The sequence below is a fragment of the Lytechinus pictus genome, chromosome 16, assembly GCF_037042905.1.
Source record: "Lytechinus pictus isolate F3 Inbred chromosome 16, Lp3.0, whole genome shotgun sequence".
Lineage (NCBI taxonomy): Eukaryota > Metazoa > Echinodermata > Echinoidea > Temnopleuroida > Toxopneustidae > Lytechinus > Lytechinus pictus.
In genome coordinates this window covers 25,500,657-25,514,723 of record NC_087260.1, presented here as the reverse complement: position 1 = coordinate 25,514,723, position 14,067 = coordinate 25,500,657, and the positions used below count along the sequence as shown (strand labels likewise).

The 14,067-nt window shown below is 34.9% G+C and overlaps 1 protein-coding gene across 1 annotated transcript; it reads left to right on the top strand.

The window, feature by feature from the left end:
* Positions 1–929: 929 nt before the first annotated feature.
* On the top strand, positions 930–13,193 carry LOC129279509 (solute carrier family 2, facilitated glucose transporter member 5-like). Its single transcript, XM_064111147.1, has 12 exons — positions 930–1,588; positions 3,911–4,009; positions 5,082–5,242; positions 5,799–5,923; positions 6,902–7,017; positions 7,351–7,510; positions 8,043–8,236; positions 8,711–8,821; positions 9,068–9,172; positions 10,058–10,133; positions 10,276–10,403; positions 11,046–13,193. Exons 1-12 carry the CDS (start codon positions 1,574–1,576, stop codon positions 11,256–11,258), a joined length of 1,503 nt encoding a protein of 500 aa, XP_063967217.1. The 5' UTR covers positions 930–1,573; the 3' UTR covers positions 11,259–13,193.
* The last annotated feature ends 874 nt before the right edge of the window (positions 13,194–14,067 follow it).

Sequence of the window (14,067 nt, the reverse complement as noted above, 5' to 3'; positions counted from 1 at the left end):
CGTTACCAAAGTTTTCCCATCCTACCCTATTAACTACCCCATTAACATACTAAGCATTGTGACGGGTCTTTAAGATTAAGACCTATACATTCTGGAATAAAAAGTTAACCCAATATTAGCTTAAGAGGGACCATGCATGTTTGTTGGGTAAAAGACACCAAATGCTATGTAAATCTTACGCATTTGGTGTGGATATTTACACATCGAATGCTTTATACCCAATATTTTATCACACAAACATACGTGTCTCCTTTGACCAATAATTGATATTTTGCTCTCAACTCTTTTTTTATAATTATATCGAAAACAGTGTTTGTGAAAGAGATACATGATTCCCAAATCTGCTCCATCCCACCACGTACTATAGACACCCGCCTCTCTCTTTTCTTTGGTGATAATTTTCTCTTTGATCATCTTTGTTGTTATTCTCTTTCATAGGTTGTCCTCTCATAGGTTGTCAAGCTGGGTTTATTTTTCTTTTTGGAAAAGTAATTCTTATCTTTATGATATTAAATCTCAAATAAAATACCAATCACCACCCTTTTCTTAACTTTGAAAGGCTGTATTCGTGGTCTCATAACGTGTGATTTTGTTCAAACAACGAATTTCAGAGAGACACATCGTAGAATAATGACTTATTTATTTAATATTATGAGCTCATACTGTGAAGATTATTACTATTAAGCTAGAAATATAATCACTATAAACAAACTTATATCGTAATTCGTTATAATACCATTTCCTCTATTCTGTTTGTGAAATCATACCGTATAATATAAATAATGCATTATATATTTCGCTTTCGTTTCATCTCTAGCTCTTATTCTTTTATCATTGAAATCTGACCGTAAACTGGGAGTGCATTCAGACATTGATTTGATCTCTACGCACCCATTGATAACAAAAGCTATTTACGGTAGAAAACAAATACAGTTATTCACACGGCGTGGGTTATGAATTATTATACACTGCATTGCATGCTGCGCTTTGAGAAACTTGATATCCAACGGACAATGAATGAGATTTGTTGTAAAAAGCTATTCGTTCTATCTCCTGTGGTGATATAAGAATAGTTTTGTACTAACTGGTGCCATTTGAAAAAGTTACTTTCATACTTTCGAGGAACTCTGTTAGAGACATCATGTGGCATATGCTAGTGTGTGTCCTGAGAAGCAGTCACCGAAATGTAGACCATACAGAGCAACATAGTGGATCACTTTAATCAACAGAACAACTATTTTATTGGCGTCCTACAAAGATTCAGATGAGAACCAGTTCCCCTTTCTCCATGGATTCACTATTTTGGGGTTTGGATGTCAGACTTTCTGCACCACCCGCTACTGATGGGTGAAAAGTATACTGAGGCATATATCAATCGTTTCATAAAGTATAGGAATCGTTGATAATTGATCAATCACTGATATAGAGACGGAAGTGTTTCCCGAAGTTCTTAAGAAGTGATATTTGTTACTGACACCACAAACACTGATAACATCATTTGAAGTGTGTCTGGATTCAAGTTTGTATGCTTCAAGGTTTCCTGTTTTAAGATAAAAGCGATATCTTACCTAACATGGTGCCTCAGTCGGTAAGTTCAAAGGTAGATGATTTTTAGTACGACTGTTCTAAATAGACTAAAAGTGATGTAATGATTGATTGATTGATTGATTGATTGGTCGGTTCGTTTATTGATTGATTGATTGATTCGATTGGTTGATTGGTTGATTTGTTGGTTTATTGGTTGGTTGGTTGATTGATTGATTGATTGATTGGTCGGTTGGTTTATTGATTGGTTGGTTTATTGATTGATTGATTGGTGGTTGATTGATTGATTGATTGATTGATTGATTGATTGATTGATTGCTTGGTCGGTTGGTTTATTGATTGGTTGGTTTATTGATTGATTGATTGATTGGTGGTTGATTGATTGATTGATTGATTGATTGATTGATTGATTGATTGATTGATTGATTGATTGATTGATTGATTGATTGATTGATTGATTGGTCGGTTGATTGATTGATTGATTGATTGATTGATTGATTGATTGATTGATTGATTGATTGGTTGGTTGGTCGGTTGATTGATTGATTGATTGACTGACTGACTGATTGATGGAATGATTGATTGATTGATTGATTGATTGATTGATTGATTGATTGATTGAGAACGATGGATTGATTGATCGATCGATTGATCGATTGATTGGCTCAGGTGCCGTGGCCGAGTGGTCTAAGGCGCCTAGCTATACATAAAAAGTCCGGGGTTCGATCCCCGGCCACGGCACCTATGCCTGTGAGCAAGGCATTTAATGTGCAATGCTCTTTTATCCTGCTTTCAAATAAATGAAAATGCTATAGGCATTATTGGTAACTTGGTGTGCACTTGTTTAAAAAAAAAAATTGATGGAATGATTGATTGATTGATTGATTGATTTATTTATTTATTCATTGATTGGAATGATTGATTGATTGATTGATTGATTGATGGATTTATTTATTTATTTATTCATTGATTGGAATGATTGATTGATTGATTGATTGATTGATTGATTGATTGATTGATTGATGGATTGATGGATGGATGGATGGATGGATGGATTGATTTATTTATTTATTCATTGATTGTTTGATTCATCGAATGATGGATGGATGGATTGACGATTGATTAGTTAATTGATCGAATGAAACACAAATAATATAGACACGGATACAGAATATCTTTAAAGAAATATGCTAATAATGTAAGTTGGTAGTTTTCATTCAAGGTATACATTTATTCTTTGTGAGGATCATGATTACTTGTATGACTCCAATGGTCCTGGCGACGTACACTTCATTCGGGCGGAAGTTTAACTACAACACTTATCACAAAATATCATATTTACACTGTATGCTTAGACTCTTTTGGTTCTATTTACATTTGATAACGAAACTCCTGCAACCGTCCTTAGTAATCATTATCATTATATTAATCCTGCCTTAGCTTAGAGCATGTCAATGATAGAGTCTCCCTGTCTGAGCAGTGTTCCGTAATAAAGACTGTTATTATCATATTTGTTTGATTTGAGTTCCATGGGTACTGCACTTTAACAGTGTAAAGTGCGTTTCACCGTCACGGTGGCAAAAATAATACGTGCATGGCATCAAAGACTAGACAATTATTTTGAAAACGATTGGCCCATTTCTTTTCTTTTTCGATATTTTTTTTTACTTGCCTTTATCTTTTTCATATCAAGGTTAGAGGAGCCTGTTTTGTATTTCAAATATAATAGTGGAAAGTAAACAAAAAATTGTTTTCGCTTCTAAAATTGCATATTTTTTAAAAACAAGCAAAGTGATGTTTTTAAGAAATTTACATTTGCTGATTTTTCTTCAGAGAATAGGTTAAAAGAAGTTCAACCTTAACGCTGACACAACAAAAATGACGTCCGCCGGTATGTTATTTAATAGAGTCACTTTTGATAAAGTACAACAAAAAAATTATGCCTTTTATTTAGGCATTGTACCAAACTTAATAATAAAAATCAGATGAAATGTACACTGTAAAAACTGTGGTGTTAAAGCTGACATCAGTTGAGGTGTTAAAATTACACCCTAGAGATTGAACATAACACCAAAGAGTGTAAATTTAACAACCAAAAGTGTTGTAATAACACCTATAGGTGTAAAACTAACACCACCAATTTAACACCGGTGTAAAATAACTGGTGTCGTCCTCTATATACACCAGTTAACACCACAGTTTTTGCTGTGTACTTTTAATCAATTATCATGTTATCACATTAGTGTGCTGAAGTAAGAGAGGGGATAAAGAGGGGGATAGAGGAGGGGAGAGGGGGAGGCCAAGTGAGCATAAAATTGAATGTGTCAATAAACATGATTTAATTAGAAATAACTTATTTTTACAGGACCTTTCTTTGTGGTTTTGGCTGACCGTCTGTACGCTCCTCATTGGGTCTTCATTGACCAGTGGCTATCAGTATGGTGTTATTACTGGACCATCACAGGTGAGGATGAGGTCTCACGAGAAGATACAATTGATCCGACCGTGTGGTCCAGTGGTTAGAGCATTGGACTCATAATCGCAAGGTTGTGAGTTCGAATCCCAACTCTGCCATTGTCTCCACTTTGATAAAAAGGCCCACGAGTGATATCTGTCGTCTATTACGTCAGCCACTATGACTGATTAACCTAGACGTAAAATGTTTCCTAGGTAATTGGTTACATACCAGCTTGGCGTTTACCAGCAAAATGCTGTCCTGCTGAGTTCCTGCGGGAGTTACCATAAACAGAACAGAATCTTAACTATATAGAAAGCCAGAGCCGCCATAATTCTTTTATCTTGAATGAATTGGAATCTGTCAAAACAGAGATGCATAGTCAGCAGCAATGTTATGTCCATCATCATTTTTATTGAGAACATTTTACCTTTGCATAATCAATTTTGGCAGTTAGATGATGGTGTCCATAGGCCTTATTGAGATTGATTGTATACATCACAACTCTTTGTAATTGGGACAAATGAGGCAAAATGAAACTAAACCGGGTCAATGTGCACGTTCAAATATTGTGATAAAAATTGTTGCCATTATGATATCTGTCTCCGAATTTTTGAAGTTTTGTTAATCTTAGATAGACTTGGTGACAAAAAAAAAAATATGTGACAAATGCAAAAATCTGGCAAATTAAAACTTTTGGTTGTAAACCTAAATCCTGAAGGTTTTTATCAAAAGGTTGTTTCCTTTGTGTCTTGAACTATGACAAAGATAGTTTAATGGAAAAGCTTCTGTTATTGAAAGTTTTTGTTATTTATGTCCATAAACCTCCAGTAAAACTAAGTAGTGTAGGCCTACTTTTAATAATTTTAATAATAACAGTCTTGATGCAATATATATCTTTTCATGTTTTTGATGAAATTAATGGTAAATAAAGGGTGCACTTTTAAACACTGAGATCATGTGAAAAAAAATGATGAAATGCTTTTCTGTTGTGGTGATAAAAACTCTTTCATTTATTTGATTTCTAACTTTTTTGGCAAACTTTTCGTGACGATATTTTGTTTTGGTTTTCTTCGACCAGTTTGTCAAAGAATTTTACAATGAGACTCACATCTATCGCTATGGTTCACCATTAGATGAATACGGACAGGCCTGGTTATGGGCTAGCACTATTACAGTCTTCTGTATCGGTCGTATTGTGGGTGCCGTGGCAGGGGCAAAATTGTCTCACAAATTTGGAAGGTTAGTCCCCGTCTGTTTATTCTTGTTTTACAATAATTAATTATTTCTGATCACAAATTCGTTTCTGCACAGATTGTACAAATAAGTAAGGGTTCATAAAATAGGCGAATGTGGGAGTTAATTTGCAGTTGATTGCCCCTTTCTTGTCACATTTTCGTTAAGGCAAATATTGCCACGATCGACATAATGTTCTACCTCCAAGGGCAACCCTTTTTGTCGAGGAGAATGTGTGCGTGTTTTTTTAACAATATGAATCTCTTTCATATAAGAAGAAAGGGGGAAAAAGAATAAGAAAAAGAATATAAGAAGGAAGAGCAGGAGGGTGAGAAAAACAAAGAAAATGAAGAAGAAGAAGAGGAAGAAGAAGGAGAAGAAGAAGAAGAAGAAGAAAACAAAAAGAAGAACAAGAAGAGAAGAAAACAAAACAAATAAATTCATAGTTACAAACTATTTGATAAAAACCAATAATAAGTGGGTTATTTGACGTTACGATATTGAATCAACTCCAATTATGTCGAGTATGTATATATATTATTTTGAATGTTTGTTTTCGCAGGAGCCGTACATTGATTGGCAACAGTGCATTTTCCATTGTAACATGTATCTTAATGGGGAGCAGCGAAGCCGCTGGGTCACCCGAGCTTCTCATTTTCTGTCGAGCAATGAAAGGTCTCGATGTTGGTGAGCAAAGAATATCTATGTAGGGTCGGATCTAAGATTTGTCAGCCCCCCCCCCCCCCCCCCCGGAAAAGAAGTCAATCAACAACATAAATCCAATCAAAGATTATCACCAAACACTTTCAACATTTTCAATTAGCTAAATTCCCGAATATGAAATATTCTTGTGTTCATATTCTTCCAATAACTTTGTTCCAAGGGTCTCCGATGCTTTTGGGTTACTATCGTTTAAAGCAGACTAGTTATTATTGTTTGCCATTCCTCGGATTCAAAGTTCGATTGAAATTTCTGCAAAAAAGATATTTATTAATTTCTTTCGTTTTTTTTAATTCCCAACATGGAAAAGGCAATGGTTAATAACGATAAAATGTAGAATAGCAAAGTTTGTTAAAGAAATAAATACTATGACTATCTGAACTATCTCTTGAGCCATTGGTGTATGGCTACTTCATAGTTTTGTGAACTTCAAAGTTGGTAGTGCTGAAGTTGCTCATGTTTTCCCCAAAAGGAAAAAAGACGATTGTTTACTTTTTTTCTTTTTTTATTACTTTGAATTTATTTGACTAATACCTACGTAATACATAACCTAAAGACATTCAAAATATCATGGTTTAATCATACGCTATGTAAACCTGGAAGAAATTTATATACTGATGGACTACTAACATTAATGATTCCAAGATGTTTCAACGTGAACTTTCTTATGATTATTTATATTCCTTACTTAACATAATCATAGAAAAAAATACAAGAAACGTGATAATGAGAGTCATATGGAGAAAGAAGGAAAGAAAAAAGATTAACAAAATAAGAATAACTTAAAAATCTTCTATTCAAATTGTAAATTCCAAAGATTTGTCTAATCTCCTTTTCTCCAATCGTTTTCTTCTACTTTTTCTTTTGACTTACCTTCTCTTCTTCTTCTTCTTCTTCCTCTTCTTTCCCTTCTACTTCTCCTTAATTCTTGACCGATAACTTCAGGTATTTCGTTGACCATAGTCCCTGTGTATCTCAGTGAGATCAGTCCTAAGAGAAGACGAGATTCTATCTGTGGGCTCCACCAAGTATTATTCACTGTCGGCATTGTCCTCGGCCAGGTATGATGAATAAGGAGATTATAGTTTTAATAGAGTTTATGAAAGGGTGAAATGGAGAAATGCAAGTATATTACTCTGTTCATTTTTCATATTTTCACTGTCATATCACATAATTGTGTTTTCGTCCATTAATTTTTTTAGAAATATTTTTACAAAGTTACATCGACACCAGAGAGAATGATTTCGTTTGAATTAATATTGGTCTAAATTACAATTAAACTTAAAATTCCATATGAAACAACCTGCTTTACTGAAAACAAATATTGGGGTTTCTCCACTCTGTCCTCCATCCCTTATCCCCCCCCCCCCCCCTCTCTCTCTCTCTCTCTTCAGATAATGGGTTTCTTCGTGTTCAAAGGCAGAAATATTTGGCCTGGCGCTCTTGGGTTGCCCGCCCTCATCGATCTCTTCCAGATAGTTCTTCTTCTGTTTTGTCCAGAGAGTCCTGATTGGTTGCTTCATGTTAAGTTTGCAGAGGAAAAAGCGGCTGGAGGTATATTTTGATTTTTTTTTTCTAGCCAGAATTTTTCCATTCAAGACTTTTCTTCATACAATTGATAAAACCATTTCATACATCAAAAGCGACATTTACTGAAAATTCATTATTGCAAGAGAATTTTAAAGAAATAGATTTGAAGATAACGACATCCTTTGGAGGAAGTGTCCTTTTCTTTCTGTTTTATAACATGAGATCCTTTATTCATTCAGGCGAGTGCATTGTTGCTTACCTGTTTTGAAAGAAGCTATTATTTTTGTTATGATGTCAATCTATCAATCTTCTGTAATTGTGTCGATTTATTCATCTCTTTTGATTGACAGAATCTTCTTCGTTTGACAGAAAATTCTTCAGATATCGAGACTCACTCTTTGTTTTTCACTCTTCACTCTTTGAGTGACAAACGTTTTTGTTAATAGCTTTTTACCTGTTTAGTAAGACGTGTAAGAGATGTGTAATCATGGCTGTGCCACGCCCTCCCCTCAAAAATAATAATGAGAATATCTCAGTAATGATCGTTTTCTTTTAGCTCTTCGTCAACTTCGGGGTGAAGATGAGGTTGAACAGGAGATCCAGGTTCTTCGTGATGACCACCGTTTCAATTCAAGAATCGTCCGGGCAAGCGCATGGGAGGTTATCTTCCTCAGGGATGCTAACTGGAAAATGCCGTTACTTATGTGCATCTTACTGCGGTTAGCCCGACAACTTTCCGGTATTAACGCGGTAAGTGTGACCGGAGATAGTTGGAAAACAACAGGCGTAATGAGGCTAAAATTTGAGGGACCAGACATGGCACATGGGGCAAATTTCTAAAAAGCTACTAGCGAGCCAATCAAGTTAGCAAAAAAATATATCTTTTTAATATAAAAATGCAATGATCTGATAGATTTTGGCATGATATTCAGAAGAATAAAGTTATATTTCAATATTTTCCCTTCCCTTTACTTTCTTTTATCGGGGTCCATGACCTCACCACCTCCCCTCCCCCACCATTAAGTGCATCCATCAATAAAGCCAATGCAGACTTTGATATAGATATAAAAATATATATTTCATTCATGTCTGAGTATAAGGAGGCGAAATCTGTTTAACTTCCTTGAAAGCATAATAGCTCATTACACATTTTGTCATAACACGTGATGTAGTGTCGTAGCTGTGATTTATAATCTTTTTCTCCACATAACCCTTTAATTTCAGATTATTTTCTACTCGAATGAAATATTTTTGTTTGCTGGATTGACAGACGTACAAACTGGATTAGGATCTCTGGCTTGGGCTGCTTGTTACTCTACGGCTACTGTTGTTGAGGTAGGCCTATAATACTTAAAAAAAAAACAAGTCAACCCAAATAATCAAGTTGATTATAAGAAGTAGGGAAATTTAATAAGAAAAAAAAATATTTAGCAAAAGCAGACCTGTGCCTGATGTTAAGAGGGGATTGAATTTATTATTTCAATATTTGTCATTTTCAATTTGATACATTATCCCGCTGTATATTAGACAGAGCGCGGTTTAGTGTATTTCTTGTTTTTTAAATGTTTTTTCTTCTCACAGTATTTTGCAAATCTATCAAGATTTCAACGGAAGCCTTTGCTTTTCTCAATGTATGGGCTGCTGACGATAAGTGCCATTGCTTTTACATTGTTCCTGATTTTCGAGGTAACCACAAATTTCTATACCCTTAGAAAAGAAATATAGTAAAAAAATATTTTTTATTTCATTCATCTGGGATTGTCGGAACTGTGTATCTTTCTATTCAATCGGGCCATCATGGGCAATATCTCGGAAACATTTATATAATAATGATGATAATAATAAACAGTTCTTGTATAGCGCATATCACAATAATGAATAATGTCAAATCGCCAAATTATATATTTGGCGATTTTTGTTTTTTACTCTGATTTTTTTTTTGTGTGTGTTTTCTTAAACAATCAAGAATCAGACAAGAATATTATGGAGGGGAAGAGGAAGTTTTAGAAGACGATAGACAGAATAATAAATCGCACACACTTGCGCACAAAGAGAGTGGGAGAGAGAAAGAAGAGGGAGAAAGAGAAAAACGAGGGAGCTGCAAATTTAACAACAAAATTAGTTTGCTGGTTTCTAATTTAATTGATTTTGCATAAAGTAAACACATAAAGTATTTTTCAAAAATGCACATTCAGTTTTTATTCTCCTTTTGATAGATAAAGACGTTATCAGGAAGGTGTTTCATTATGAAGATGTAGAGAAGTAATTGTGAATGAATTTATGAAAAACTGGGATGCAATCGGCCAAAGTGTAAGCTGAACGTGTTTTCCTATTGTGATCTGCAAGTCTTTGATTTTATCCACACAAACATTTCATGATGTGTCGAATATAATATTATGGATGGAAAGGTATTTTTACAGACAAATTGTAAATCAACATTCAGCATTGACTAAGATGATTGGGAACTCCATTCCGAATTTTCGTATCCCATTTGCAACGGGAATTTTCTGTAAATACTATAGATTTTATCCTTCTTTAAGTTGTTTTCTCTCTTTTTTCTTTAATTTCTAGTACCGTGTTTCATGGCTGTCGTGGTTTGCCCTCGTAGCTAATTGTGTATTTTTCATCGCATTCCCTCTGGGTCCAGGTAAGATAACATTTTCAGCCAACATTATATATTTGTCTATTCTTCATGTTATCACAATACTCTTTAAGAATATATTTTAATCACCCCTAATTTATTTTCTATTCATTTAATTTCATTTTTGATCTGTGCTTGATTTTCCTAGAAATATTTACACCCTTGGTATGTTCTGAACTGTGGTCTGTTGGTCCAAGGAAGGCCGCCCTCTCCGTTACCCAACATATAGGTTGGTGGGTCGACGTCGTCATCCAATTTTGCTTTCCCGCTCTTTTAGTGAGTAAAATCTTGTTTGATTATTGATTACTATTTCAGTTCTTTTTGGATGATCCTAAAATCTACTTTTGACCTTCTCTCCCTATCTTGTGTTCACTTGGTATGTTGTTTCAAGAGAGAATGTGGAACCTGTTGGTGTGCCGAAAAGTTTTCACAAGTGCCGAGATATTTTCATTCGCGATGACACACCCAATGCACCGTTTCACGAAGCTCAGTCTGACAAGAACAAGATGTCTTTGTCTGAGAATTTCTTTAGTAAAAGTCATAGGCAATGTCTTCTCAGACAATAAAAATAAATGAAAAGTTGCCAACTGATGGCGTAGTTGTCAGAATAATCAGCTTGTCAGATGAAACAATTTAGTGACCCCATCGGCGCTCCCTCTCTCTCTCACTCCCCCTTTCTTTCAGCCCCTCCCTCTCTCTCTTTCTCGCACCACTCTCTCTCTCTTCCCCCTTTCTCAATTTCTCCCTTCTTCTTTGATTGATAGAGACGAATAATTTGTTTAACTTCATCGCCCCTTACCTTTCCACAAAGGTTTTTTCCAACCTTCAGAGGGGAGATATAGGCGTTCCGGCCTGTCTATACACGGGCTGTCCATTTTTATCCTTTCAAACTAATTTTCCATTCGTGTTTATTTCCAGGTAGCCATTGGCGCCTACACTTTCATCATTTTCGCTGCTTCCCTTGCCATCACCACCCTCATCATACTCCTTTACCTGCCCGAGACGAAGGATCGGCGGTTCGTCGAAGTATCGACAGGATTCGAAGAAATGAAAAACCCGGATGGTGACGAGGACCAGAGTTTCACAAAATACCAGGAAGGGTATTCCCCTTTACCGCTTATGAATCGATGATGACTATGAGGAGAAAGGGAAAATCTAATATTACAATGTTCGGAAGTGCAATACAGGCATATGGTTTTCATTGCTATGAAGGCTGAATTAACAGAATAGCATAACTTAAGGTGAACTGACTTTACTGAGTTTTCAAAATCATCATCTTTTTTCGCCTGCACGGTATTTATTAACATGATATTATTAACATGTCAGAAATCCAAAACAGGGGCCGCGGAACGGTTTTCAAAGTGGGGGGCTGAACCAAAAGTGGGGGGAGGGGGGCTGGCCATGCAAAAAATCACAATCATATGGTCATATTTACGTTTTTGTACACAGTTTTGGGGAAAAGTGGGGGGGGGGCTGAAGCCCCTCCAGCCCCCCGCTTCCGCGGCCCTTGTAAGAGGCATACACCTTATTGTTGCAATGTTTGGTAGACCTCTGACAAGCTTTCGTGTTTTGGGAACGACATTTGTATGGTGTCCATCGTGTTCTTCGCCTTTATTATCATGCTGACAATACAATGAGAACCCTTTTTTTTTACATCGCACATTATTGATACTGTTTTGTTTACCAATGAAGATGTAGATTATTCTTTTAGATGTACTTTGATATCACAAGTGAAATAATCGTGTTTAAATAACTCATTTTCTTTACGTGTAATGTCATTTCAGTTATAATTGCCTCGGTTGGCTGAACTATAGTATATTTACTCATTTGAGTGAAGTATCAGGCTTCCATTCATCATTCTTTAAGGGTGCTAAAAATTATATTCCTATGTAAATCATATTTTAAATAATGTAAACAAAAAAATACAATTTGGTTTTGTAGGAATATCCTTTGCAAATGTGCTATTAAGGAGTATTTTTTTCAAGGATGAATAACAGCACTCTATCTTAATGACGATGAAATAAGACATTATAGTCTTCACTGGAGTGTTGATGCGATGGAATAAGATTCAACCTGTTCAAACATGCATATTTGCCCTTGGGTAGGCCTTTATAGATTGTTTAATAGTGATTAAATTAATTTAAGATTTATTTTAAGTTGTAGTACACACGAATTGCACATATGGATTTAAATGAATGGTATTATGCATTTTAATGTGTCTTTGTATCTCAAAAATGTGAGATGCACAAATGTTGACAAATAGCTAACCATTAGGGCATCAGTCGAGTCTTTTCCCAGAGGCAATCTTGTATGTGCATGAAACTCTGTTTCTTCAATATTTGGATGTGGATGTATATTAGATAAAAATGAGATATATGGCAGTAATATTAATCATAGAATAGTTCATTCATTAACATGAATATGTTGGTATGTAGATACATTACTACATTGGTTAATGGTGAAGGGAGATTGAAAAAAAAGAGAAAGGAAAGAAATAAAGTATGAGGGAGTGGGAGCGAGAGAGAGAGAGAGAGAGAGAGATGGAATTACTTTTGAATTATTTCTAACTACAGTGATTATCGTTTTTATAATCTTTTGATATGAATGTTGCAAAATTATTGAAATTAGATGAAAATTACTTTGCAAATTAAAAAGTAAACCTGTTAATCTCTAGAAATTTGTAACCGTGTTCCACAACAACATACTTTGATTGGCCTGTTTTACAAAGGCATCTATTTTGTATAATATTTGTATTTGTAAATTACAGATTCGAATAATTTTGTTATTGAAATTAGGTAATAATTTGCATTCTTTATAATAGATTTGCAAGATCTATGCACTTACCAGCATTTGAAATAAACTATCTATATAAACAATTTGTGTATGCAATATTAATAAATCTTCGAAATCATTATCTTAGAATAAGAATATGATGACATGTACTTTGATATTCATGGTATATCGTATTTTATCTTATCCCGTTCTAAGGTGAACAAGTTGATTTACTTGTTGTTAATTTGGATTTATATGAGGTTAATGAAAATAAAGCAAAATATTTTTTCATGACATCTCTTTGTGGTTATTTGAATTTCTATTTCGTTTATTTTCTTCGCTAAAATCTCAAACTACCAGACAGTGGAAAGAAAAATAAACATTTTGATGAATTTGAGCTTCTTGTTCGGGCAGCAACTTTTTTATGAAATAGCGCTATCTCTCGATGAACAAGGGTCACACACCAGGGCGCCGTAAGACAAAAGTTAACGATTAATTGCTAAATGAAATGACCAATCAAGATCCTCGTTGCATGCGCATTTTGCTAAATAGACTGACTATGAGCTAATCAGAATTGTTCTTTGAAATTAACAATCAATCGTTAACCTTTGTGTTACGGGACCCAGAAATCATTTCCCGTATGCTCACGTTATCCACGGGCTTCGAAAATCTCTCGTTGAGGCAATAACTTAAATAGCGCCATCTGTAGATGAACGAAGACACTGAACAATAAATAATTGCACTAAACTTCTACTAGACCACATTCACCCACTCAGAGTCTCAGCATAATGGTGCATCGTTGTACTTGGATTGGATCTAGTTCGTCATCAGCATGATCAAGAATGGATGCAGAATTTCAAAATATTTTTATTTATCGATTTTAGTTTATTTCTCCAACATCTGATGAGCAAAATAAGGGGGTTATTGGGGTTATTTCTTCAAACAGGGGGGACACACTCAATTTTGAAAAAAAATGTACATGACGTAAAATAATGTGGCCAAAATGGTTAATTTTGCGCCTAAATCATCATGTTCAATTTTCCAATATTTCTTTATTGACAGATTAATTTTCACTCACCCTTCGGACAAAGTAATTTACAGAATAATAGTGCTCTCAGAAAAACATGGGCTAAGAATGACAAAATATAAACAAATTACTGGCGATTGT